General features: G+C 36.2%; 1 protein-coding gene across 2 annotated transcripts; it reads left to right on the plus strand.

Moving 5' to 3' along the window:
* The first annotated feature begins 3,866 nt into the window (after positions 1-3,866).
* RIOK2 (RIO kinase 2) lies at positions 3,867-27,368 on the plus strand. Of its 2 annotated transcripts, XM_046000837.1 has the most exons (10): positions 3,867-4,017; positions 7,077-7,215; positions 8,197-8,313; positions 10,334-10,509; positions 13,396-13,484; positions 16,339-16,530; positions 18,928-19,020; positions 19,802-20,326; positions 22,592-22,688; positions 27,082-27,368. In XM_046000837.1, the coding sequence occupies exons 1-10, from the start codon at positions 3,952-3,954 to the stop codon at positions 27,244-27,246; spliced, it is 1,659 nt and encodes a 552-aa protein (XP_045856793.1). In that variant the 5' UTR covers positions 3,867-3,951; the 3' UTR covers positions 27,247-27,368. The 2 variants fall into 2 exon arrangements, with proteins under 2 accessions (XP_045856793.1, XP_045856794.1); XM_046000838.1 differs by lacking the exon at positions 7,077-7,215 and having other exon boundaries at positions 3,868-4,017.
* The last annotated feature ends 620 nt before the right edge of the window (positions 27,369-27,988 follow it).

The following is a 27,988-nucleotide window of genomic DNA, read 5'->3' on the forward strand; positions in this document are numbered from 1 at the left end:
TGACTGAACTCAAAGTGATTGTCCAGTAGTTCCTTAGGTGCTATCAAAATCACTAAGGCTTGGGAGATGCAAGGCATATCTATTATCACATTACATAATTTTCTATTTGCAAAATAATCTTATTTTCATAAAATAAATCTTAACCAAATATTCTTGGTTCCTAGGGATATACAGAAAAGAGTGATTCTCAACTTGAGTGGAATGGAGATAATGGAGCTTGAGATGGAGACTTAAATTAACAAAAGGTTTAGAAACACAATTCAAGTTGAGTCCTTTCATAATATAAATAAACAACCTAAGCATCATTAGACCTATAAGCTACTTGAGGAAAGGAACTGAGTTTTGTTTACCAAAATATGTTGTATAATAAGCATTCAAAATAAAAACTTGTATGAATAAGAAAAGTTAAAGAGAGTACCTAAGATCAAAAAGCTAGTTAGTGGCAGAATTAAGCCTCAGTTGGCTGTCTTATCCTGCCTGTCCTATTTTTATAGCAGTGCCCTATTAACACTGCACTGAGGGCCCAAGAAAGCAATGGTAAAGGTTGAGTTCCTCAGGAACCAGATCTGTACTGTATTAGGGGTATTAATTACGATCAACCCCTGGAGGAGAATGGGGAAAGACAAGGAGTAAACAAAGAAGAGGTTGAACTACAGTGCAGTACCAAGGGAGGTTGCAGTTGACTCTACAAGGAGTTTGAAAGATCCCATGATCCTTTGGAATATGCTGAGTTATGCTGAGCTGGCAAAGAATTTGAGCCTTTAGACGTCTATGTCAATCAGCCATTGGATCCAGGCAAACCCAGAAAGGAGTATGACCTTCAGTGAGGTAGTTCAATCAACCTACGCAATCCCAGTGGAGGCTGACTTCTCAGCATTTTCTGCTGGCAGTCCTTCCAGGAGCTGGGGGTAGAGGGAGTAAGTCCTTCATTCCTGGAGGGGGACGGCGGGGTGGTATATCACTGTGTCCACTACAGTCCAATCCTCATGCTACTAAATGCAAAGACATGCATTTTTATAGGACAAAAAAAGAGAGAGACACACATAGAAATGGAGAAGGCAATGTGACTCCAGAGGCAGAGCTGGAGTGATACAACCACAAGCCAAGAAATGCCAGTAGTCACCAAATGCTGATAGAAGCTGAAAGAGGAAAGAAACTGATTGTCCGTTGGAGCCTCTGGAGGGAGCATGGGCCAGAACTGTAAAAGACTAAATTTCTATGGTTTTAAACCACCAAATTTGTGGTTATTTGTTACAGCAACCCTAGGAAAATAACACAAGGATAATAAAGAAAAATGTTATGGGATGAATAGTGTTTTATGAACCGTAGGTAAGACTTAGATATGTGGTGACTAGAAAGAAGGGGAAAAAAAAAGATGGGAAGGTAAGCATTACAGATGAAGGAAAATGGCAGTAAGACAGAAAATCAAGGGAACAGTACTTGACTGAACTGTAAGAAAAAAAAAAGTTGTTCAATTAGGCAAGAGCATATGTTATTTGAAAGTAAGCAATGATACAGATTATTGAAGATCCTGAATGTCAGCCTAAGAAGTTTAATTTAACCTCAGAAAAGAAGTTTGAACTTCCCTCTACAGATGGTCAAGATCCTCTTGCAACTTGTGAGGACAAAATGTGTGTGTGTGTGTGTAAGAGAGAGAGAGAGAGAGAGAGATGGGAGTCTGGGAGTAGGTAATAATATATGCTAAATCCTTTGCACACTTCTGTCCTATTATTCTCTTATTTTCTATTCATCTCCTTCTGCCTCAAGACTCAAGGGTTAGGTTTCTTTCCCCAGGACCAAGCAAAAAAATCTGGCATGTATTTCTGATAAACAGTAAATGAGTGAATAAAAAATACTGTGTATTTTTTTATTTTCATTACTAAGCATGGTAGGACAAAGTAAATCAGGATACTGAATAATACCTGAATCACTTTTACTCTTCAAGGGTCTGATTAAGATAATTGTATTAAAAATATACATAAATATTGAAAGTAGAAGAGATTTGGGCTCAGTGTGATTCTCAATTCTGGAATGCTCCAGAAACAGGACAACAACTGTAGCCAAATCCCATCAATTAGCAGTGGTTCTCTAGAGCACAGTTTATAAGTAACATAAGGTTTGTGCCTTAATAGATTAGCGATGTCTGCTAGAATGCTGGATTAATAATTGACAGCCAAATGACTTTTGTTTCCTATTTCACTCTCGCTCCATAAAAAACCTTTCATTTTATGTCTTATGTGAAGTACAGAAAGAAAAATTCCTCAGTGTAGGTTTCCAATAGTTAAGCATGGTTAATCAAAGGCTTACTGCATTCAATTGTGAAAAAGAAACCAAAGGTTGTAGTGTAAAGGGGATAGAAGATGGTTCTGCTGCTTGTATTCTACGGTTTCAGAGTATTAACTATTCTGACTTGGAAAGAAAGGGCATGTCCAATTGCTTGCCTGCGAACTGCAGTCAGGTTTTATGATAAAGCTAACGGTTCTGGCCAAAGAAAGATACTCAGTGGGGCCTTGGAGAGTTGGAATATGGGCCCACCCGCCAGTAGAAGCCCAGCAGGAAAAAATGGACTCTGTAAATAATGAACTCCAAAGTTTACACTTAAAGTTTTGAGGCTCAACCCAGAGAGAGGCTAAACAGCAGTCGCTGGAAGTGAAGTCAAGGCTGAAGGAGGCCACCATCTTCCGTGACCATATGTAGTACCCACACCCAACGTGTGAGGGGTGTACCAAAACAGGTAATTGTCTTTTAAAGGTTTAAGACGTAGTTCATGAAACAAGACAGAAACACGAACATTATCACACAAGTTTTGTTACCCTTGTTGCTTTTGTAGGGAAGGTAGGGTGTCCACCCTCTGAGGAGCAAGTTGTTGTAGGGGTGCCCCAGTTACCATTTTTGTGATGTGGAGAGGAGTTCCAGGTTCAGTGTGGGTAGCTCTCCTAAAGCTCTGAAATCATGGCTTGGTCTTTGATAAACAGCCCTCGTACATCTTTTCCAACTCGTCAAACTCGCCGGCTTTTCTCTGGAAACGCGCGGGAGAAGCAACCACGCCAGCACGCTTTCCACAGAGCCAAAAACCTCACACCGCTGCCCACGCCCCCTCCCGCCGCCACGCCCCCACACCCCCCACCGCCACGGCCCTTCCCGCCGCCTCGCTGGGGTGCAAGCGCATTCCGAGTCTGGCTTTAGGTACTGAAGAAGCGGAGAGAATTCTCTTTAGCCATGCCTTCCTCTTTTCTAAACAGGCGCTGTTAGGGAAGGGACTAGCTGCATGATTACTGTTTTTGTTTATTTTTTTAAGATTTTATTTATTTATTTGACAGAGATCACAAGTAGGCAGAAAGGCAGGCAAAGAGAGAGGGGGAAGCAGGGTCCCTGCTGAGCAGAGAGCCCCCATGGGGCTCCATCCCAGGACCCTGAGATCATGACTTGAGCCAAAGGCAGAGGCTTAATCCACCGAGCCACCCAGACGCCCCTTTATTTTTAATCGCCTTGTGTATCTGGACGCTCATGTGTTCATTTCACCCCCGTCTCTTGTTGGAACTCACTTTGCCTAAAGTAGGAGTTGCTGGTTGGGGATGAAATTTGCTCCTCCCGGTTGTTAAGGTTCTGCTCTCACAGGCGGATCGCGTCCTTTACGCAGCCAGTCCTGACAGATATGAAAAACTAAATGACTTGTCATAGACACTCAAAGTCAGTTCACTGACATGACAAAAATCCCCTTACAAAAAAAAATTCTGCGTTGTTCCATGCTACTTGCATCATAAACCCAGACTTTGATTTTCCCAAGCCAGACAAAAAAAGTTCTTCTATTTATTAACAAGGACCTGCCGGGAGGAGCAGCGCACGCGCAAGCCACCCGTCGGCTGTGAGGCGCCGGAGAGGTCGGTATACACGCTTACCTTGTGCTTTCCAGCTGTAGTGAAGGAGTTTCTGGCTTGGTCTCAGGCCGCCATGGGGAAAGTGAATGTGGCCAAGTTACGTTACATGAGCCGGGATGACTTCAGGGTCCTGACCGCGGTAAGAAGTTCGCTGTTTCTCCCTGCCCCCAGTCCTTTCCCACCGCGCGTTCTTCTCTTCTGCGACTCGGCTGAGAGCTGCGTGCGCTATAGGCCCTCTAAGGAGACTCAGGCTGGGAATGAGGAAGAGAGGACCCCGACGGTCAGATTCTCAAAGCCGTTGTTCGGAAGCTTTTGTCTTTCCCCAGACTGAGCAAAGTCCTCTCTTTTAATCATTTCCATCTTTTTCTGCTCCCCGACTTGTGCTCCAGAGCTACACTGGCATCTCAGTGGCCTGGAACGCTTCTCTGACCCTGGGCCTCCGACACCCCCCTCCCCGCCCCGAGAAGAGTTGAAGAAGACTCCTGAGAATTGATAGCACTGAGTTCCTCACTCACAGATTCCCTCACATAGCTTTTATTCGATTTCATTCTGTCAACACTTACTTGTCTGGGTTTTAGTAACAATTTTGGGGTACAAGACGAGGGTAACAGATCATCGAGTAAATGAGTAAATAAATGAGGAAGACAGCATCTGATAATAAGTTGTGAAGGTGATAAAGAGGAGAATACAATAGAAACTATTTGCACCTTTTGGTCTGGGGAGCATGAATGCCATCTTTAAATGGTGTAGTCAGAGAAGATTGCCAGAGTGAAAGAATCTTGTCTGTTAAGTGTTGTAGCCAAAGTGCTAAGGCCTTTTGAAAAAGTTCCAGTCATTTGGTAGGTATTGAATAAATATTTGCCAAATTAAAGAAAGACTGGCAGGGGAGAGGGGGAAATAGGAGCGGAGTGAGAAGGAGGTAATCCAGTGACCTTGGAAACAGCTATACTAAGTGAAAAGCTGAACTAGAAACAGTTTTTGAAGAATGGAAAGGCCAGTGTGGCTGGAGCATAGTGAGCAAGAGGTTGACTGGTTGGAGATGAAATTGGACAAGGTGAGACAGATCATGTGCTATAGAGCCTTGCAGGCTTGGTAAAGAATTTGGAATATATTCTAAATATAGGGGAGCCACGGAAGGTTTTAAGCGGGGAAGTGACAAAAACATTTTAATAGTGGTAGCCTTACGGCACAAAGATCAACAACATGTAGATTAGGCATCTCAAGAATAAAACAATGAATTTTTTAGAAGCTGTTATCTTTTGCATAAATAGGCAATACTTAAAATATCAAATTCAAATTCAGTATGAAATTTAGAAGGCACTCAATTCATCTTCACTTTCTCTAAACACCTACTGTCACTTCTGAAAGATACCTTCCTTCTCTGTTTCCTCACCACATTGATTTATTCCTACTGTGGGACAGAAACAGGGGAGCCAAGAAAGAGTATTAGAGGTTAGGGGCGCCCTGGTGGCTCAGTGGGTTGGGCCTCTGCCTTTGGCTCAGGTCATAATCTCAGAGTCCTGGGTTCGAGCCCCGCATCAGGCTCTCTGCTCAGCAGGAAGCCTGCTTCCCCCTCTCTCTCTGCCTGCCTCTCTGCCTACTTGTGATCGCTGTCAAATAAATAAATAAAATCTTAAAAAAAAAAAAAGTATTAGAGGCTAACAAGGGAATGAGTTAAGGTGTGAGATTTTGGTTGGGACATCATAACAGTTCCAGTTTTATCTTCCAAGTCTTTATCTCTGCAATATTTAACTTCTTTTTTGAAGCTCACCAATAAATGACCTACTTGTTAAATATATTTCGGTCTCTGTTGAGTCTTAACCATCCTTGATATCAGCATCCATCTTTCCTTGACTCTTTCTTTACTTCTCAGGCACTCCTACATCAATAATCATACTTTGACTGGCTGCCCTTACCTTTTTTTTTTTTTTTTTAAAGATTTTATTTATTTATTCGACAGAGAGAAATCACAAGTAGACAGAGGCAGGAAGAGAGAGAGAGGGAAGCAGGCTCTCTGCTGAGCAGAGAGCCCGATGCGGGACTCGATCCCAGGATCCTGAGATCATGACCCGAGCCGAAGGCAGCAGCTCAACCCACTGAGCCACCCAGGCGCCCCCTGCCCTTACCTTTTAATGTGAACTTCCCCCAAATTCTGTCCCTCAGCCCTCCTTTGTCTTCCATTATCCCTTGTTTGATTATCCTATCCACTTTACAGCTTTATCTGTCACCTCTATCAAATAACTGACAATTTTACCCTTTAATTATGACTTCATTACTGAGTATAGGTACATCTTTCCAAATTACCTTAAACATCTTCGTTTGAAAGACCTTCCAGAACTTTGAGTTGTGATTAATGTCCTTAGAACATCTCTGTTCATGTATCTGCCTTGTGTAAACACCTTCAGGGGTTTTCAGTTTTCCTCAACAAGAAATCTAAAACTCCTTGATCTACATTTCAAGGCCTTCCATACCTTTCTCAAAAGCATTTTCAAGTGCCTTTTCACAAATTCTGTTTGCCTTCGTATCTGAGGTAGCACTATCCTAGCTGTTGCTGTGCTTTGTATTTTCTTGCCTGTGTGTCATGTCCAAATCTTTTGTCTTTCTCTGATATTCTGATATTGTGTGTTTTTTTGGTTTTCCTGCATCTGAAAGTCAATCTCAAGTGCCGCTTCTTTGAAACTGATCCCTCAGCTGGAATTATTTTTGTTCAGCCCTGAGCTACTTCTTTTTTAGCTCTGCCCGTTTCTTTTCTTCTAATAAAGTTAGATGTCTAGGTTCTTATTTCCACAATCAGATAATAAATTCTCCAGGGGTAGGGATTATTTTTATATATTTTTAAATCTTCCACCATGGCTGCATATGATACTTTCGTAGTAAATAACTTCTCAATGAATATCTGAAATACGTATAGTTTTTGAAGATAAATATTTAGATGTCAATAAATAGCTTAGTATTTGCCACATCAGTAACTGTTAAGTACTTGCAATTTTTACTCTTAGAGTTTAGTAGAGAGGCAGAATATGAATATCTGTGATTATATAATCAGATTGTGATTAGAAATATTTCTAGAATTACATCTCAGAGTTGGCTGGGTAAGTGCATGGTTAGAGAAATTTGAAGAAGTTAATTACTTAGCAAAGTTTTGGTAGACAACAGCTCTATGTTGATTATGATTACATATAATTCCTTTAATTTCAGGTTGAAATGGGCATGAAGAACCATGAAATAGTTCCATGCAGTTTAGTTGCTTCTATAGCCAGCCTTAAACATGGTGGCTGTAATAAAGTTTTAAGAGAATTAGTGAAACATAAACTCATAGCTTGGGAGCGTACCAAAAGTAAGTATTTATGACACCATTTGTGATTTTACATGTATCTGGGTTCCCCCAGAGCAGGTGTTTCAAAAGGTGGAAAGTGAAAGTTGCCAAACCAGCAAAGTACTCTTTGTAGACCTGAAAGTGGCATACGTTTACCATATTCTATTAGAGCCTTCACAGGGTCCACCCAGATCAAAGAGAGTAGAGAAATGGCCTCCATCTCCTGTTAGGAGATTAACAAGTTCTAATTGGCAGAAGAGCAAGTAGGAGAGAATTAATGCCACTATCTTAGGCAAATACATTGTACTGCACTACTCTAAAGCATTAATTCTCAGACCATCTGCAATGAGGGTTGTTTCTTTTTTTCAACCTATCATGCATCCATATTTTAGTAAAGTAACAATAAAAAAGTAATTACTGGGGCGCCTGGGTGGCTCAGTGGGTTAAAGCCTCTGCCTTCAGCTCAGGTCATGATCCCAGGGTCTTGGGATCGAGCCCCGCATCGGGCTCTCTGCTCAGCAGGGAGCCTGCTTCCTCCTCTCTCTCTCTGCCTGCCTCCCTGCCTACTTGAAATCTCTGTCTGTCAAAGAAATAAATAAAATCTTTGAAAAAAAAAAAAAGTAATTACTAGAAAAGTAAAATTTAAAAACTGATAAAATAGAGGCACAAATTCCTTACTAGAGTTGAAGACAAAATAACTTGGTCTAAGTGATATAAAAATTTCTTAAGGTAACCACTTCATTTCAGTTTCTGTGTCTTATCACAGACTGGTAACAAATATTTAGAGACTGGTCTCAGTTTGTGAGTCACACTTTGAGTAACACTGCTCTAGAGAAAAAAATGCAAATTATAGGAAGAAATGCCACACTCTATTAAAGACTGGGTAAGCTAATCATTCCAACTAAGATTTCTTATGTTTAAATTGTTCTCATGACTTGAACTAATGTGACTTGATTGTACAATGTAAGTAACATACAGTCTTTTTTGTTTTATTTTGTCTAGCTGTCCAGGGCTACCGATTGACAAATGCAGGCTATGATTACCTAGCTTTGAAAACACTTTCTTCTAGACAGGTAGTTGAGTCTGTTGGAAACCAGATGGGTGTTGGCAAAGAATCTGGTAAGTGCTAACAGTACTACTGAACTCATTTTCTTCGCTCTCGTTTCTATTTATATTTCCCCCTGAGAAAGCATGATCTTTTAATTTTTCCATTTTTTCCAACTGAGCAGTGAATTGAAAAGTTGGTTGGAAACAATATAGATGATGAAATTACCCTTAGGTTAGGTTATTGTTTTTCATAAGTCTGTCACTGAAAATTCAGTTATAGCAGGAATTAATTTTCTCCTAATGAGAGATCTTTGGCAAATATTTTTTTTGCTTCTGTTTTATATATGGTAAATGGATATTTGTAATAGTTAAAATGTGTAACACAAAGGAGTATTAGAAGACAGTGAATATTTAAAAGCCACAGCACATTTTTCATCATAGAAATATGGTAAACGTAGATATTTGTAAAACACAGAAAAAAGCATTCTAAAATAGCATTGAGCAAATAAGTATTGCAGGAGTGCTATTTAGCACTGTTATGTTTATAACACTCTGTGTGTGAGTGTGTGTGTGTGTGAAATTTATTATGTGAAATATATAAAATGAGGTAATGAACATCTTTTCTTAGATATGCTGCCTCTTTTATTTAAGAACTTCACTACATGGAAATGATAAATAGTACAAAAGAAAGTACAAAAAAAATAAATCTTACTCCTAACCCAGGTCTCAATCTGTTGTTATTACTTCCCATAGTTGTTACTCTTGACTAATATCTTATATAACCTTCTAGATATATTTTGTTAATACTAGTACATAAGGTACTGACAATATATGGATATGCATTCACATATCTTTTTAATCACAGGTGAAACCAAATATTACTTAACTATTTTACACCTAGATTTTTTCCACTTGATGCTTTTATATATATATATATATATAATTTTTGAGTAATCTCTACACCCAACCTGGGGCTCCAACTTACAACCCCAATATCAAGAGTCCTATGCTCTACTGACTGAGCCAGCCAGTTGCTTCTTGATGCATTTCTGATATCATTTCATGTTAACAGATGGGTCTTTTTCATAGTTGCAGAGTTTACCTAGTAAATCAGTAATTGATTTACCAATCCCAGTTGTTAGGGCATTTATGTTACTTCATCTTGTCTTTTGTAAGTAATGACGTGGTAGACATCCTTGTGCACATATCTCTATGCAAATGTGCAAATAAATTCATAAATACAGTCTTAGAAATTGAATTATTAGAGCAAAGGTTATGTACATTTAAAACTTGAAACTTGTAGTAACAAATTTCCCTTCAGAAGTTTACACTAATTTATAATCCTGCCAATGTGAAAGATAGTTTCTTGATGTGTGATAATTAAAATTTCTCATGAATAATTAGGATGTGTTTTAAATATCAGGATTTCAAATAGCAACTATTTTTTGATAATTACAATACTTATGGGAAGATCTCCATTCTGATTACTATAGGATTTTATATATATATATATATATTTTTTTTTTTTTTTTTTTTAAGATTTTTATTTATTTATTTAACAGAGAGCACAAGCAGGGGGAGCAGCAAAGGGAGAAGGAGTAACAGGCTCTCCACCAAGTAGGGAGTCCAATGCAGGGCTCAATCCCAGGACCCTAGGAATCACGACCTGAGCTAAAGGCTGACACCTAACTGACTGAGCCACCTAGGCACCCCTCCAAGATTATATTCTAACAATTGAATATTATTCATTGAAGCAGTTGAAGGATTGAGCTTCATATTGTTGAAAAAAGGTATTAAATCACTTCTCATATATGTAGGACACTAAGGGACAATGAGATTTTGCCACTAAATTGAACTGAGTATTGAGCATCTTTGGGAGCAGTAGCCTTTGACACACCTCATCTCTTTTCTTTTGTATCAGATATTAATACATGTCATCTTATTTTGTATTGTATTTAAGAGAAATAATTTTGCTGAGTAGTAAATATTCCTGGTTATTGGGAAAGAAAATTTGATGCAAATCAAAGTTTGATACAAATGAACTTTTTGGAATGATAGTATAATAATGGTCTTTTCTAAATCTTGGCTCTAGATATTTACATTGTTGCAAATGAAGAGGGGCAGCAATTTGCATTAAAGCTTCACAGATTGGGAAGAACCTCCTTTCGAAATCTGAAAAACAAACGTGATTATCATAAACACAGGCATAACATGTCTTGGCTTTATTTATCTCGTCTCTCTGCCATGAAAGAATTTGCCTATATGAAGGTATTTGGTAAAAAATTTTATATTTCTTAACCAAATAATACATGTAGTTGAAAAGATGTAGTGACAGTTATCAGCCTGCTGCCCCTACATCTCTCTACCCCCAGTCCCAATTCTTTCACTTACTTTTAATTATTGCTTTTTTCTGTTATTTGCTTTTCTGGTGACTTTTTTTTTTCCAATGTGAAGGCACTTTTCATTGTTACTAATGCAAATCAAGGCAAAATGTGTTCAACAATATTAATAAAGTATTATCTTGTAATATAATTTTCTATAATATTAACAAATAACCTTAATAATTAATGATGTAATTGCCTCACAGATGTTTGTGTGAATGTATATCTATTCAGTATACATAAATATGCATACGTTTGTCTCTAATTGAAAGTCCCAGGGAATTACTATAGTAGTTATCTGTAGAAACCTTAGTGTCTCAGGTAAGTTGACTAGTATTTTTCCTTCATGCAATAGAAAAGAAATGTCGATTTACAAATATGCATGCATATTAGGAATGGTAAAAATCTTCAGCCTTTAACCTTTCACCTTCAAAATTAAGTTCAAGATAGATTTGTTAAATATCTTTTGTTTTTTTAAGATTTTATTTATTTGAGAGAGATAGAGTGAGAGAACACAAGCAGGGGGACTGGCAAAGGGAGAGGGAGAGGGAGAAGTAGACTCCCATTGAGCGGAGAGCCTGACATGGGGCTCAATCCTAGGAACCTGGGATGATGACCTGATCTGAAGGCAGATGCTTAACCGACTGAGCCACCCAAATGCCCCAAGATTTGTTAAATATCTTTAATAACCAAATTAAATATCTTCAACAACATTTAATTAAGCAGAAAATAGTATCATATTGTTATTATTCTCCAAAATAATAGTGTTTCTTTATTACTACTTATCTTAACTTTTTAAAATTTTGATTTATTAAAAATCACTCTAGGGGCACCAGTCTGGCTAAGTTGAAAGAGCATGCAACTCTTGATCTCAGGGTTGTGAGTTTGAGTCCCATGTTAGGTATAGAGATTACTAAAAATACATACATACGTACATACATTTAAAAAAAAAAAAAAAAGGAGTCACTCTAGTTTATGACCAGTATATGAAACTCTTAGGAGTGTTCTTTGAGTAGGTTATTTTAATTCATGTGCTTAAATTTTTAGTAATCATGGGAGAATTCTCAAGACAATGTAAGTGATGCTGATAACATACATGATAGATGTTTCTTGTCTTAAAGTAATGGTTTGTAACCAATGATAAACAATCAGTAAGTAGGCAGTTTGGTAGGGATTGTTACAGATCTTCCCAAAACTGTACTAGGTGTTTTCTCAGATGTTTATATGAAGGTACTAGAATAGAACCAGGTTGTGCATAAATATGCTTCTTAAATTTATTCCAAGAGTGTAAAATAAGATTAGGCGATACCTTAAAGGATTAAGCCATAGTGCAAGGGCTAGACCACTATGACAATAGTTAAGGTTATTATATGCTATTGAGCTGCCAAGGCATGTTCAAAAGTACTTGCATTGGGAGAAAAAAAAAATTATTTAAAGCCAAACAAGCAAAAACCTTTGGGAAATGGGAAGTAATTCAGTTCCTCTCACAAAAAAGGTAGGAAGTAAACAGCTTTCTAAAACTAACCCTGTTAATAGATAATATATTGAATATCAGTTGCATGCCTACCACTGTATTAAGTAGCTGGCATACAGTGGGATGAAGGTGTGTATACCAAAGAAATAAGTAATGCAGTCAGTGTCTTAAAATTGGGAACACAACATATATATATATATATATATATATAGAATAGTATAAAAATTAAGTTACATCTTATATTTAGAGAAACTTCTGTAGACTAGAAGAGTTGATAAAGGAGGTTTCATAAAACGAGTAGGAGTTGAGTAGAGTCATGAAGCATGCATATAATTTGTCTCTAAGGAGAAGATAGTAAGACAGTGTACTTTGCAGAGGAGCCACTATGGGCAAAGACATGAATATGGATGTAAGCCCTGTGTGTACTCCAGAGTGCTTATTAAAAAGAGTACTGGAAAAACTAGGACTGGATAAGTAGATTAAAGAGAGTTTTGAAAACCAGGAAAAGTTTTCCAGACTGAAATCAATACTTACAACATTGTAGGTTTTCTTAAGTAGAACATTGACATAACTATTTAAGTTTGGTATTGGTACACAGAATAAAGGTTAGATATCGTGGCAAAAGCTAGAACCACTGTTGGAGCACATAGGTGTAAGTAACAAAGGCCTACATTAAAATAGTAGCATTCCAAATTGTAGAGGGCATAAATTTCCCAATTACAACTTATTTCCATGTGGGTTTTTAAAGATTTCATTTATTTATTTGAGAGAGAGTACAAAGGGAGAATGAAAGGGAGAAACAGACTCCCCACCAAGCAGAGGCAAGCCCGATATGGGATTCAATCCCAGGACTCTGAGATCACAAACTGAGCCAAAGGCAGACACCTAACCAATTGAGGCCCCCAGGCACCCTCCACGTAAATTTTTAAGTACACTCCCAATTAGTGACAGAAATTTAACAAAATAAGAAGACATATCCTAAGAGACTGTAGGCTTCTTGGGGACAGACTTTTTAACATTCATTTTTGTAACCCTAACACCATGTATAATATTCAGTAAATGTTCAGTAAATTAATGATTGGTGAAAAAGTGAACTAAGTAAACTGGTTTAAAATTTTGTTTTATGTATAGTTCATTTTTGCTGTGAATAAGCCATATATAAATAAGCATGTGTTAACTGTAATTTTGTAAAGACTTCTGTGTTTTTTCTTCTGGTTGTGAGCCAGTACGTTTGCTTCTATTTTTCCCTAAAAATTAATGACGTCTTCATTAGTTTATACCTGTTTTGCTATGTTTCAGGCATTGTATGACAGGAAGTTCCCAGTCCCAAAACCAATTGATTATAATCGCCATGCAGTGGTCATGGAACTCATAAATGGCTATCCTCTGTAAGTATTTATTATTCTGGAAACTATGGATCCTAATAAATAAATGTAAGGTTTAGTTTTCAAAATGTGTATTTTTAATTAAGTGGAATATTTAATAGAGATAAAAAATTAATAGAAAGCTGTAGTCTCATGCAAATTAAAAATTCAGTTTTTTTCTTATGTTATGGATTTTGTAATCTCTGTGATTCGTTCAACAAGTATTTATTAACAATCTAGTGTATACCAAGCACTCTTCTAGGATATACCAAGGCTCAGCAGTGAACAAAACAAAATCTCTGCCTTCATAGAGCTTATATTCTGTTGGCAGGAGACATGCAATAAATAGCTAAATAAGGAAATGTATGAAAGGTTGATATCCGGGATTTATAAAGAACTCCTCAAACTCAACACACACAAAACAGATAATCATATCAAAAAATGGTCAGAAGATACGAACAGACACTTCTCCAATGAAGACATACAAATGGCTATCAGACACATGAAAAAATGCTCATCATCACTAGCCTCAGGGAGATTCAAATTAAAACCACATTGAGATATCACCTTTCACCAGTTAGAATGGCCAAAATTAGCAAGACGGGAAACAACATGTGTTGGAGATGTTGTGGAGAAAGGGGAACCCTCTTACACTATTGGTGGGAATGCAAGTTGGTGCAGCCACTTTGGAGAACAGTGTGGAGATTCCTCAAGAAATTAAAAATAGAGCTTCCCTATGACCCTGCAATTGCACTGCTGGGTATTTACCCCAAAGATACAGATGTAGTGAAAAGAAGAGCCATCTGTACCCCAATGTTTATAGCAGCAATGGCCACGGTCGCCAAACTGTGGAAAGAACCAAGATGCCCTTCAATGGACGAATGGATAAGGAAGATGTGGTACATATACATGATGGAGTATTATGCCTCCATCAGAAAGGATGAATACCCAACTTTTGTAGCAACATGGATGGGACTGGAAGAGATTATGCTAAGCGAAATAAGTCAAGCAGAGAGAGTCAAGTATCATATGGTTTCACTTATTTGTGGAGCATAACAAAAAACATGGAGGACATGGGGAGATGGAGAGGAGAAGGGAGTTGAGGGAAATTGGAAGGGAAGATGAGCCATGAGAGACTATGGACTCTGAAAAACAACCTGAGGGTTTTGAAGGCGCGGGGGATGGGAGGTTGGGGAAGCAGGTGGTGGGTAATAGAAAGGGCATGTATTACATGGAGCACTGGGTGTGGTGCAAAAACAATGAATACTGTTACGCTGAAAATAAATAAAAAAAAATAAGGAAATGTATGATTATCAGATGGTAGAAAATGCAGTGGATAAAAATAAAGCAGGTAAGGGGGACATAAAGTATTGATGTAGGTGGAGGAAACTGCTATTTTCACATAAGTGGGCAGGAAGAGTCTCATTGATAACGTGTTTTTTGAGCACAGTCCTAAAGAAATGAGAGAAAACCATACAGCTATCTAAGAGATCCAGAGAGAGGGGACAGCAACTACATAAATCCTGGGATAGGAACATGCCTAAATGTTCAGGGACCAGTTGAGAGGCGGGTGTGGCTGGACTTAAGTGAGTAAGGGCAGAGAATACAAGTGATAAGATCAAAGAGGCTGCTGGGAACTAGATCATTTAGGCTTTAAAGGCCATTGCTAGGAATTTTTAATTTCTTTTTTAATATATTTGATATATATAAACTGTGTAACATTTTGATTTCATACATTTATATATTGCAGTGTCATTGCCAATGTAGCAATAGTTAGGACAAGGGCTTTTTTATTTCGATTGGGATAGGAAGAAGCTATGGAGGATTTTGGAGAAGAGACATGGTGTGACTTTTAATAGGATTACTGTGGCTTTTGTTTTGAGAATAGACTGAAATGAGATAAGGACAGAATTAGGAAGACAAATTAGGTGATTATTGTAATAATCCAGGCAAGAGATAATGGTTGTTTAGATCAGAGTTGTAGCTTTTAAGGGATAAAAAGTGGTCAGATTTTGGATATATTTTTTGGGTAGAGACAACATCATTTATTTGGGATTGGATATTGATATGAAGGAAGAGGAATGTCAAGGGTAATACCAAGGATTTGGGCCTGAATAAAAAATTAATTGGAGGTACAAAGTTTTCATTTACAGAAATGGGAAAGATTATAGAAAGAGCAGCTTGGAGTTAGAGGGTAAATTAGAATCAGAGGTTCAGTGTGGAACTGAGATGTTAAGTTTGAGAAGCCTTAAGAGTTCAGAGAAGTCTAGATTGAGGTCAGTATATATATAGTGTTTAAAGCCATGAGCCTGAATGAGATCACCAAAAATGATTGTAAATAAAAGCTCCTAACAATAACCTTTGAGAAATGCCAAAATTTAAAAGTGAAAGAAAGATGAAGTACTAGTCAAAAAAAAAAAGACTAAGACTAATAAATATGGAAAGAGGATAGCCTGAAGAGTTGATATACCAAGGGTAAAGTGAAGGAAGTATTTCAACAAGGGTGAAGAGTTTAACTGACAGACCAAATAATGACTACTGGACTTAGCAACATGGAAGTCATTTGAGCTTTGACCAGACTTATTTCTTTGGAACAAGGTGGATGAAAATGTTTAAAATCAGTTCATTAGAATGGGAGGGAAGAACTGAGGAGAAGTTTGGCTCTAATTATCAGAGAAAGTCTGTAGTGGACAGAAGATAACAGAATTGAGGCAGTCATGGCTTCTTTTTAAAAAAAAAAAAATAGCTGTTATATCTGTATGCTGATAGAAATGAAGAAAAAGTTAGGGAATTAAAGAATGGAAATATTAATACACATATGTGCTTGCTTTCATGAAAATCGTAAATGAATACAAATAACCTATTTTCATACTTTCAGATGTCAGATACACCATGTTGAAGATCCTGCATCAGTATATGATGAAGCTATGGAACTGATCGTCAAACTTGCAAATCATGGACTAATTCATGGAGATTTTAATGAATTTAATCTCATTTTGGATAAAGATGACCACATCACCATGATTGACTTTCCACAGATGGTTTCAACTTCTCATCCCAATGCTGAATGGTATATGCCAAAACTGATTCTGGATATGGGTGTGTTTATGTGTGATGTAATAATTTTTTTCTTAATTTTTCAACATTGTAATACTCTCATTTGGGTCAGTAACTGGTTTGAAACAGCTGATATTAATGGTCTTTAAGATTTATTTATTTGAGAGAGCATGCATGCATGGAGGGAGGGGCAGAGGGAGAGGGAGACAATCCTAGAGCAGATTCCCTGCTAAGCACAGAACCGGACATGGGGCTCAATCCCAGGACCCTGAGATCATGACCTGAGCTAAAATCAAGAGTCGGACACTTAACTGACTGAGCCATCCAGGTACCCTAAAATTTAGTTTTTTATTAAAGGATGTCAGACTAGGATAATCCCCCCTATAAGAGAATCTTTCTTATTCAGTGTTTTAGAAGGGAAAAAAATGCACTTTGATCCTGTTTTTAAAACCAGCAGTCATTAAGTATATACTGTAAATGGGAAATCTGAAGAAACTGCCGCTTTATAACCCATCAAAAGAATTTGAATTACTTGTGTAATCTGACAGACTTTTGAAAGTCAAACTTCCTTAGTCTAAGAACCCTTTATTCATACTTCTGGGTGAAAGCCCAGTTTTTGAAACAGGCCTGCTCAGAAAAAGTAGAGACAGAGAGAAGGAAACCGTAGAATCTCGTCTTCTCTGCTCCATGGTTGCCTCCAAGAGTGTTTCACCGAGTATAATTTGATAATTATGATGGTCTTAATAAAAATTGTGATTTTGGAGTGGACTTGGTTGCCAGAACAAGAATATCTCTCCTCTTTTTTAGTTTTTATTTTATTATTAGGAAAGAATTCATGTAAAACCTCATCCCTGACACAGGACAGAATCACTTTATATACTGTGATAATCTCATTCCTCACATTACTTAACATATAAGCTAGTCAAGTTGTGAAATATGACAGAATATTTTCCCTTGTATTTTATGATGAAACTGATGGTAATCAAGTTACAGTTGAATATTTTTTCTCCTCCTGTTCCAAGTTACAATATGAGAAACTTCTCTTTATTCCTGAAGATAACAACTGCTATCACTTAGATAATAGAGATAATGAATTCTTGGAAAGTAGGAGTTCAAACCAGTTTGTGTTCAGTCAAGATTTCCTTCCTCCTAATCTTCATTAGAAAATGTCTATACTTATTCTAGAAAAAGAAATGTCCATTAAATATAAACTTAAAGAGTATTCCCAACCAAACAATTACTAATAGATTGTTAGGTGCTTGGGTGGTTAAAATATTTTTGGATGATGACTAATCACCATTTTTATTATATGGGGTAACATAGTCACAATGAAGGAACATCCAAGAACCAGCAGAATTAGAGAAGGAAATGATGACAAATCATGGCATTTGAAATGTAGGCTGCATTATTCCATAGGGAAACAGTGTGATTTAACTTGATATTTAATGGGCAAGTACTAGGGTATAGAAGTTGTGCTAAGCACCAGAAATTAAGATATAAATTAATAAATAATTAAAATATAAATAACACCTCTCTCTGCTTTTGAAGATTTTGAGATTTTATCTAGTTAGATGAGGCATAGACATATATAAAAAGATAATTTTAAAATAATTAAGGGTTTTCCCCCTAGTGTCCTAAAAGGAAGGAAGAGTGGCATTATCTTTCTGTTTCCAGACTTCATATTTTTCTAAAATATTAATTAATTAATATTCAAGCAGGTAGTCAATTCCACAGTACCCTGTTTCTTTATTCTCCCTTATCTAGGAACCTAAAGAATTTAACCTGTTCTCACTACTTTACAGTGGCCTAAAAGGCAACGTGATATTCACAGGTCCTTCTATGCTTGGACCAGATTAACATGTCTTCAGATCATTATTTATAAGCCACAGTATTATTTATCTCTCTTGGCTGTTGTTGCAAATTAGCTAACAGATAATAAAGGTATATAAACATAACGTAATTAATAGTCCCCAAACTTTTTCTATTTTATCTTTAGCTTTTGCAGTTGACTAGGTTCTCTTGGTATAGCTGATGAGAAGTATAACCAGACAGACTGGAAATTAAAGAGGAAAAGTGGAAACCCACCCCCACACCACAGATCCAGAATCTTCTTTTCTGAGATTCATATACATCTTATCTTCTCTTAGTATGTCTGTTACAGTATGGGAAGACCTTGAGTTTTCTAACTATGAGGACTTAATGCCTTTGACAGCTTTTATTTCCTGTTCATTTCTCTGCTTTTAGTTTTTCAAACACACTGGCAACTGATTTGTTTCTTTTGTTTTTTTCTCATGAGTAACTCCTTTTTCATACGATGATTAAGAGTGTCGTTATTAAGGGTATTGTCATTGACTAATAAGGGAAAACATGAGCAACACAGGCAATATAAAAATGATTCTTGCTTTTACAGGTATTTTGACAGAGATGTTAAATGCATTAGAGATTTCTTCATGAAACGTTTCAGCTATGAAAGTGAGCTTTATCCAACTTTTAGTGATATCAGGTTTGTACTCTGCTTTGTTTAAAATGATAAAACTTTAACCTGATTTATTTAGTTCTAAGAGTTTTAACAGTTAGTTTCTTTTAAAAATTTCCAAATAGTGACTGTAAGCACATTATAATTGTGGAGTATCATCATTGTTGAGTATCATTGCTGTCTAATGTATAAATGAAACTTAAAAACTAGAAAACTCCTACCTTTGGTCTACTAAGGCAATGTTACTGGATTTAGGGGAGGAACATACCTAGTTTCTTACAAATTCTCAAACTTTTACTACAAAGTGCAGCTTAATAGTGAATAACCCATTTTTAAGGAAGCAAGTCAAGTGTTCATTGGGGTTTATGTTTTCCTTAGTTCAGAAGAGAAGCTATATTTAATTGATTTATGGAACATAATTATATATAAATTCTCAAAGCAAAATTTCCCCATTTATTTTATATACTTAATTAATATACTGTTTTCTGATTTGGGATGATTGACATAACTTAAAAGAAGAAATCTTTAGCCCCTTTTGAAAGTGAATTTATTAAATAAATATCAACTGAAGTTAATACTTTGTACTAGTATTTGTTGCTTTCCATAGTCACTTTATTCTTACACGACAATATGCCTGTATCTTTTACATTTGAATACTTAACTAAGTATTAGATTTTAGGCAAAGAATAATCTTTAAAACATACAAACTACTAAACTCATTTGAGGATTATAATTTGTCAGAATAGTAAATACCCATGTCAGGTACATTTTTTTTCCTATTACTTAAGCAGTCATTCTTTTTTCCTAGGAGGGAAGACTCCCTTGATGTAGAGGTTTCTGCCAGTGGCTACACAAAGGAAATGCAAGCAGATGATGATCTGCTTCATCCAGTAGGTCCAGATGATAAAAATACTGAAACAGAAGACGAGTCTGAATTCTCACATTCTGATGAAGAGATGTTAGAAAAAGCAAAGGTTTATAGTTTAGAAAATCAGAGTGATCGAAAGTCTACAGATGAAAAAGCTGACTGCTGTTGCATATCATCTGGAGATCTTGAGCAAATAAAGGAAGATGATTTGTCAGATGAGAGTGCTGATGCACACAATTTTGAAATACCTGAATTCAGTCAAGCTTTAGAAGAAATAGAAGAGCAGGTTGTTGACAACAGTTCTGTAACTGAGTGTTCTGAGGAGAAAAACAAAACTGAAAATGACACCAGGCAAAATGGTAAAGCAGGTCAAGGAGGAATCTGCATGGGCTATGAAGAGTATGAAGATGTATGCCCTCATCTGATTGCCTTGTCATCATTAAACAAAGAAATCAGGCCTTTCAGGTATAGATGTCTGTGGATTGATTTGTTTTGTTTTGCTTTTTTTAACACTTTAATGTGGAGACCTATACTTTCTTTAGGGCTGGTAGATGAGTGGGTGTGTTTATTTTTTTCCCAAATGATGTAGCAGAGTTATATTTTTCCCCATTATGTGTAAATAATGAAAGCAAGTACCTTTTGTTGTTAAAATTCACATTCCCTTTACAACCTATTACGTCAGTTTTAAGCAGTTCTGCCTTAAAAATGCAAACCAATTACATTAAAAGAATCATTTACAAACAGTTGATAAGTTGATCTTTTTTTTTTTTAAGATTTTATTTATTTGATAGAGCAAGATCACAAGTAGGCAGAGGGGCAGGCAGAGAGAGAGGGGGAAGCAGGCCGCCCGCCAAGCAGAGAGCCCAATACAGGACTCGATCCAGGATCCCGAGATCATGACCTGAGCCGAAGGCAGAGATTTAACCCACCAAGCCACCTAGGCTCCCCAAATTGATATTGATAAATAGAACAAGTTGTAGATGGATAAATGTTCAGATATTTTTGTGATTTTACATCTAATGTGTGTTTGATTTATGTGTAGTCCAATAAATATGCAGTAAATGTGCTCTCTTCCTAAAATACCTACTTATAATGAATTTTCTCTGGTACTTTGAACCCTATATCCTTATTTGCTCATGTACAGTTAAGATTATATAATGTTACTATGTTATTTTTCTTGTAAGAGTTTTTTTCTTGCAAATATTAACACTAGCAAAAGATATAAAAAATTTAATATTTAGACTTGGAACAGTTTATCCAGAATCAAATAACTGTAGTTCAATGAAATGGAGTTTTTTTTTAAATAATTTTTATTAACATATAATGTATTATTTGCTCCAGGGCTACAGGTCTGTGAATCGTCAGGCTTACACACTTCACAGCACTCACCATATCACATACCCTCCCCAATGTCCATAACCCAACCACCCTCTCCACAACCCCCTTCCTCCAGCAACCCTCCGTTTGTTTTGTGAGATTAAGAGTCTCTTATGGTTTGTTTTCTCTCCCAATCCCATCTTGTTTCATTTTATCCTTCCCTACTCCCCAAACCCACCACTCTGCCTTTCAAATTCCTCATATCAGGGAGATCGTATGATAATTGTCTTTCTCTGATTGACTTATTTCACTCAGCATAATACCCTCTCGTTCCATCCATGTCGTTGCAAATGGCAAGATTTCATTTCTTTTGATGGCTGCATAGTATTCCATTGTGTGTATATATATACCACATCTTCTTTATCCTGAAATGGAGTTTTATTCAAAATAGTAATAATGACAAAATTAAATTAATAGTACACTTATTAGGCATTTCTCAGTACATGTTCAGGCTTATATCCTAAGGCTGTCTTAATCTTTAGTTTTATTGTGAAGCAGAACACAAATTTTGTGCCTTTTTTGTATAACCATATTCAGAATCTCAGGGCTATTACCAATAAATAGTAAGCTTGTAAAATTAAATTAAAATCAATTTAATTAAAATTAAATTAAAATTAATTTAAAAATTGAATTAAAATTAATTTAAAAATTAAATTAATTAAAATTAAATTAAAATTAAAATTGTAAAATTTAATTAAAAAATTAAAATCAGTGGCTGAGGAGGTTGAGTAAGTAATAGAAAAAAATCTACATAGGTTAAATAGTTTTAGTATGGAGTAATTTGTTCTCTTTGAACACGTTGGGCAAAATTTTTATTATTCAGAATGGAAACAAGATAACATTTTGATGAAAAATACTGTTAGGGGTTAATGTTGTCTGAGTTTCTTATACCTTGTATACATAAAAACTTTGAGCATGTGTAAAAAGTTATTTTCCATCATTTTTCTGCCTTAACAGAGAAGACTACGAGAGTACTCTGTGCCCTCAGTTGTTCAGGAGATGGCAGGAAAGTGTTACAAGGATTTACAGTGTAAGAGGCAGATACGCATAAAGTTCAGTGAAAGAAAAGGAGATGATTAGTGGGCAAGATATGAATTGTGGGGATGTGATAACAAATTGGGTGGCTGAAACATTCTACCATTTTGCAATTTTGATAATGACTATTTGAATGCTGCAAAATGAAGTGTTAAATTGGGCTGAATTGTGGATGGTTTTACCTACACAGAAATTTTAAATATAATGATCTTTCTGGCATGTATGTTTTTTAAGTTTTATTATAATGTAGGAATAATATAAGTTAATTGCCATAATTAAATAAAAAATTAACTGGATAATTTGTGGTTTTCTTTTTAGAGATGAAGAAAATACAGAAGATATTAAACAGTGCAGAACAAGAACTCTGAGTGTTACTTCTGCAGGCAGTGTTTTAAGCTGTTCAACAATTCCTCCGGTAACTATTTCGCATTTTCCAAATGTTGATTAGGTCATAACCTAACCTAATGGACAGATTGTAGACACTCATATATGGTCCAGTCTTTGCAGTTTAATAATGAGGAAATTGAGGCCCAGTTGGTTACATGACTTTGCTCAGGGTTACCCAGTGACAGCAGTGCAGCTGAAGTGCAAAGATGCACCAGTTTCTCTAGCTAGTTCTTGAATTTTGAAGGAGAAAAATAGGTGATTTTAAAATGTTGGGTATCTTAACTTTTTGTTACACATTTAGCAGCTGCATTCAAAACAATTTCTTAAGGGGCACTTTCTGTGCAGGAGAGTAAACACAAATAGTCCAGATTCTGAGGAGCTTTATTGCCTGCCATCCTTCTCTGCAGGGTACCCTGTAGGAAGTTTATTTCCTTAGTCAAAATTTTTTTTTAAGATTTTATTTATTTATCTGACAGACAGAGATCACAAATAGTCAGAGAGGCTGGCAGAGAGAGAGGGGGAAACAAGCTCCCTGATGAGCAGAGAGCCTGATGCGGAGCTCGATCCCAGACCCTGGGATCATGACCTGAGCCGAAGGCAGAGGCTTTAACCCACTGAGCCACTCAGGCACCCCTCCTTAATCAATTTTTAGGGAAAGAAAGAAAATTACATTGTTGGTGTTTTTCCTAATGCTTAAAGGCATTAAGTTAAATACCACTGAAACCAGTTTTTAATGATAACTTAAAATGAACAAAAGAAAATCAGTTTAGAAGTTAGAAAGGGGAAAATAAAATTATGTGGAATGTGAACTCAAAATAAAAGAACTTTGTTTTTACAGAACTTCTGATTTCCAAGTTCATATATTTTGCCAGGAAGTTAAAATGTATGTCCTATGGATATAATACGAGATATTTACAAAATTAAATCAGAATTATCAAAGACAAGCCTAGGGGCACCTGGGTGGCTCAGTGGGTTAAAGCCTCTGTCTTCAGCTCAGGTCATGATCCTCGGGTCCTGGGATCGAGCTCCGCATTGGGCTCTCTGCTTAGCAGGGAGCCTGCTTCCTCCTCTCTCTCTGCCTGCCGCTCTGCCTACTTGTGATCTCTGTCAAATAAATAAAATCTTTAAAAAAAAAAAAAAGATAAGCTAAAAATGACATTCTATATTTTATAATATAGCACACTTTTAATGGTTATAAGAACTTTACTTGATAGGAACATTTAGAGCTTGTCAGCCTAAAATAAAAGTGTGTAATTCTGTAAATGTATTGATTTTTTTTATGCAAAATATATATTTTATATATATACATATAAATATATTTACTCTTTATTGTTGGCCTTATAATTTACCTGATATTCTGGATGTAAAATTTAAATCTATGGAATTTTTGAAACATCTATTAATTATATTAAAAAACAAAAGTCTTCCTTTAAGTGTTAGCAACCTGTATTTATTAAGAATTCTCACACTTTTTTAGGGGTGCCGGAGTGGCACCATCAGTTGAGTGTCTGACCTTTGGTTTCAGCTCAGGTGTTGATCTGAGTCCTGAGATCAAGTCCCAGGCCCCAGTCAGGCTCTTACTCAGTCTTATGTTTAAGGCTCTCCCACTCTCTCTACCCCTCCTCTCTCTCTTTCAAGTAAATAAATAAATCTCTTAAAAAAGAAAAGAATTTCTCATACTCTTAATGCTACTTTCTTAAATTCTAAGTTATACTGTCTCCTGTATACAAAAATGATGACACTAACATTATCTTTAGATTGTTTTGACTTTATCCCATTTCCCTTATAGCTAACAGGAACTTAAAGGTTAAAATGGGGTCAAACCAGAATGAATTGCATTATAAAATACAAATTTGCCTTCTAAAGAGAAAAAAGAACTCTTAAGCCTAGTTTGATCAAAAAGTTTCCCTGTAGTCATTGGAAACAAATTGATCATCTTAATTCTTCTTTCTTTTGGAAATTTGGTCACACTGTTTTCCTTGAGGTCTTTGTTAAAAGGTCAGGAGAAAACAATTTTTGTTACCTCTCTCGCGCTCTTTTTTTTTAAGATTTTATTTATTTATTTGACAAGGAGAGAGACAGCAAGAGTGGGAACAGAAGCAGGGGGTGTGCGAGAGGGAGAAGCAGGCCTCCTGCTGAGCGGGGAGCTGAATGCGGGACTTGATGCCAGGCTCCATCCCAGACCCTAGGATCATGACCTGAGCTAAAGGCAGACACTTAAGGACTGAGCCACCCAGCCTCAGTAACCCCTTTTGTTACCTCTCTTAATTTGATGATTATTGTTTCACTGTCTGGTAAAAGATTTTCTCTGTGTTCTTTGAAACTGTAATTGTAAGATCTGTTTTCTTCATATAAATATTTTTATAGTTCTCTGTTTATTGGCAGTTGCCACCTGTCAACCCTGTTCTCCCTAATATGTAACAAATTCTAATTAAACATTAAGGTATATAGCTTTTTAATAAATATATATGGCCAACAATAACAAAACAAACAATGGAATCAACAAAATGCATGATTTTTGTTAATTTTTTAATGTACTCTAATAATACACAAGTATTTTATTTTGTTTCTTCATTTTAAAAAATATGTAGTAAGCGAGATTTTTCTCTCCCTTTTTTAACATGAAAAATTAACCTTGTAGGATTCATAAATTATTCCGGATTAGGAGTAGGTGCATGCATAGTAATCTGTTACCTCCTTATTTTCTTCAGCTTCTTGGTATGATTATTCTATGATCTCATCAAAGTGAAAAACCAAGGGAAAATTAAAGCAGAACATTTAGAAAAGAAATTGATTTTTCTTTCTTGGCAATATTCTAGAGACCCCTGTGAACTCTTGTAGTTTAAATGTGGTTCGTGTTCTACTATTGTCTTCCTGGGACTCTTAGTTTCCTATTTATTGGTTGCCTTCTTTCCTGTTCCATCTCTTTCTCTTACCTACTGTACTTCTTTATTTGGCAGTACAGATTCCAGTAATTACATGAGTGAATGGGAGGGTCAGTACTTTTTATTACTAAAAATGTCTTACCCTGTTTTCACACTTGATTGGGAGCTTAAGTGTTTGAGTTGTGGTTTGGGAATAATTTTCCTTCAGAATTCTGAAGGTATTGCTGTTTTGTCCTTGTTGTAGTTAAGAAGATGCTTTTCTAATTCAGGATTCTGGTCTCCTGTCGGGGTGAGGAGGTTATGATAGTTTGCTAGTCTTCCTAAGGTATGGAAGAGTCCTGGGGGCCAGTCACACTTATTCTAAACTTGCAGCCAGCCCTACAGCTTTCAGTTCTGAAACTTCGGGATACCAGTTCCTTCTAAGTCTCCTGCCTTACTGGTTTGGGTGACTACATCTCATGGGGTTTTCTGCAGGGACTTGAATTCTGATTCTTCCATCTGTTTCTACCCTTTATTCTCTTGCCTTTCTTCCCATTGAGAATCATTAAGACTAAAATTAAAAGGGATAACTTGTTAAAGCCTGTTGATTGAGTGTAGTGTCCTTAACTGTGTTAAATAATGCAAAGTCTCCACTTAACTAACCTGGTCCAAAGTTTTATAGTACACATATACAACCCAAGAAACAGTCTATTATTAGGCAGACTAATTTTTCTAGCCCATTTTTACCTGTTATACTTTAATTTTTTAACTTGACAGATATTTAATAAATGCTTTTTTGTGCCTAGCATAGGGGAGGCATATTAAAAAGAGACTCTTGCTTCAACCTTTGCAGTATCTCTTTTTTAGGAAATAAGTTGGATGATGCAAGGTTATATACAATTAAATAACAGGCAGTAGTGCTTCAGACGAAGAAAAGGTTATTGGGAACAGAATATTCAGACTTTTTATTCATATTGTAAGTGACACTAGGAGCCTGAGTCTTAACAAGAAATCATTTGAATTTATATTGAGAAATTATTCTACGTTTCCCAGGAATTGTATAAAGACTTTTCCATGTAAATGCTGCCATCAGGTCATCCCTACACCTGAAGTTAGAAAGACTCTTGGATACATTTTGACCAGTTGTGAATGCTTTCAAACGTACTTTTCTACTGCAACGTCATTTCTACTTTTACCTTGAACACAGAGAAACAGTTTTTAATCTTGGGTTTTTTGGTTTTCCGTTTTTTGGTTTCAGTTTTCCTGATGGACACTAGGTGGCAATATGGAGATTTCTTAGTCAAAGAATTGTGTACTACTTTTTGCTATAATCTGTATTTTCTGTTGATAATTTAATTTCTCCTATTTTGTAACCATTAGTTTGTGTTTATTTTATTGTTGGTTCATATAGGACTATCAGTATTTGGAATTCAAGAAATTCATGCTCTTAACAGATCTTTTAAAATATTAGCAATGTAAATCTTTGTTTTATTGAATATTTTACTCCTTATCAAAGTGGTCAGTTATCAGTAATACTAACTCATGAAATCTTTCCAGGAAATGGTGAAACAGAAGGTGAAACGTCAGTTGACGAAACAGCAAAAATCAGCTATCAGACGTCGATTGCAAAAAGGAGAAGCAAATATGTTTACAAAACAACGAAGAGAAAACATGCAAAATATTAAGTCAAGCTTAGAAGCAGCCCACTTTTGGGGAGAGTAATATATTTAAGATCTTAAATATTTTTCAAAAAGTTATTAGGATCCCCTTTTAAGCCACCCGTAGTCTTTTCTAGACCAAAACAGATATATAAATAGATAAATAAACTCTCTTTCTTCTACTAATTTGATTCATATAGTATGTGTTCTTCCAAAGAATAAGTATAGTAATTCTGCTAAAGCAATCTAATTCTTCCAAGTATTTTAGGTAACTGGTAAATCTGCCAAAATTTGTTTTTCAAAATAATCTTTATTAGGAATATTTGGGTAGTTAAAAAAAAAAAAACACTATTTTTGTTGCTTTTTGTTCTAACTACTTTGTAGGGTTGTTTTGAGGACTACATAAGGTAATGCACAGAAAGCACTTAGAACAATGCCTTGCACTTTATAAACATTCCTTAAAGTGTAGCTATTAGAATGAAATTGTAACGATGTTTATCTTTCTGCTGTTTTCTAATGATTTGGTTGCATTCCATTTAACCACTAGAAGAATTTACTGTAATCTATTTTTTTTTTTAAAGATTTTATTTATTTGACAGAGAGAGATCACAAGTAGACAGAGAGGTAGGCAGAGAGAGAGGGAAGCTGACTCCCTGCTGAGCAGAGAGCCCAATGCGGGACTCCATCCCAGGACCCCGAGATCATGACCTGAGCCGAAGGCAGTGGCTTAACCCACTGAGCCACCCAGGCGCCCTACTGTAATCTATTTTTTTTAGTGCCGGTATTAAGGATCAGCCACGTAATGC

Source organism: Meles meles, chromosome 3 (assembly GCF_922984935.1).
Source record: "Meles meles chromosome 3, mMelMel3.1 paternal haplotype, whole genome shotgun sequence".
Lineage (NCBI taxonomy): Eukaryota > Metazoa > Chordata > Mammalia > Carnivora > Mustelidae > Meles > Meles meles.

Excerpts from the sequence above, each read along its gene's own strand:
- RIOK2 (XM_046000837.1), top strand. The coding sequence starts at position 3,952 with ATGGGGAAAGTGAATGTGGCCAAGTTACGTTACATGAGCCGGGATGAC. Across the intron at positions 13,485-16,338 it reads CTCATAAATGGCTATCCTCT|ATGTCAGATACACCATGTTG; the intron begins GTAAGTATTTAT and ends TCATACTTTCAG. Across the intron at positions 20,327-22,591 it reads AAAGAAATCAGGCCTTTCAG|AGATGAAGAAAATACAGAAG; the intron begins GTATAGATGTCT and ends TTTTCTTTTTAG.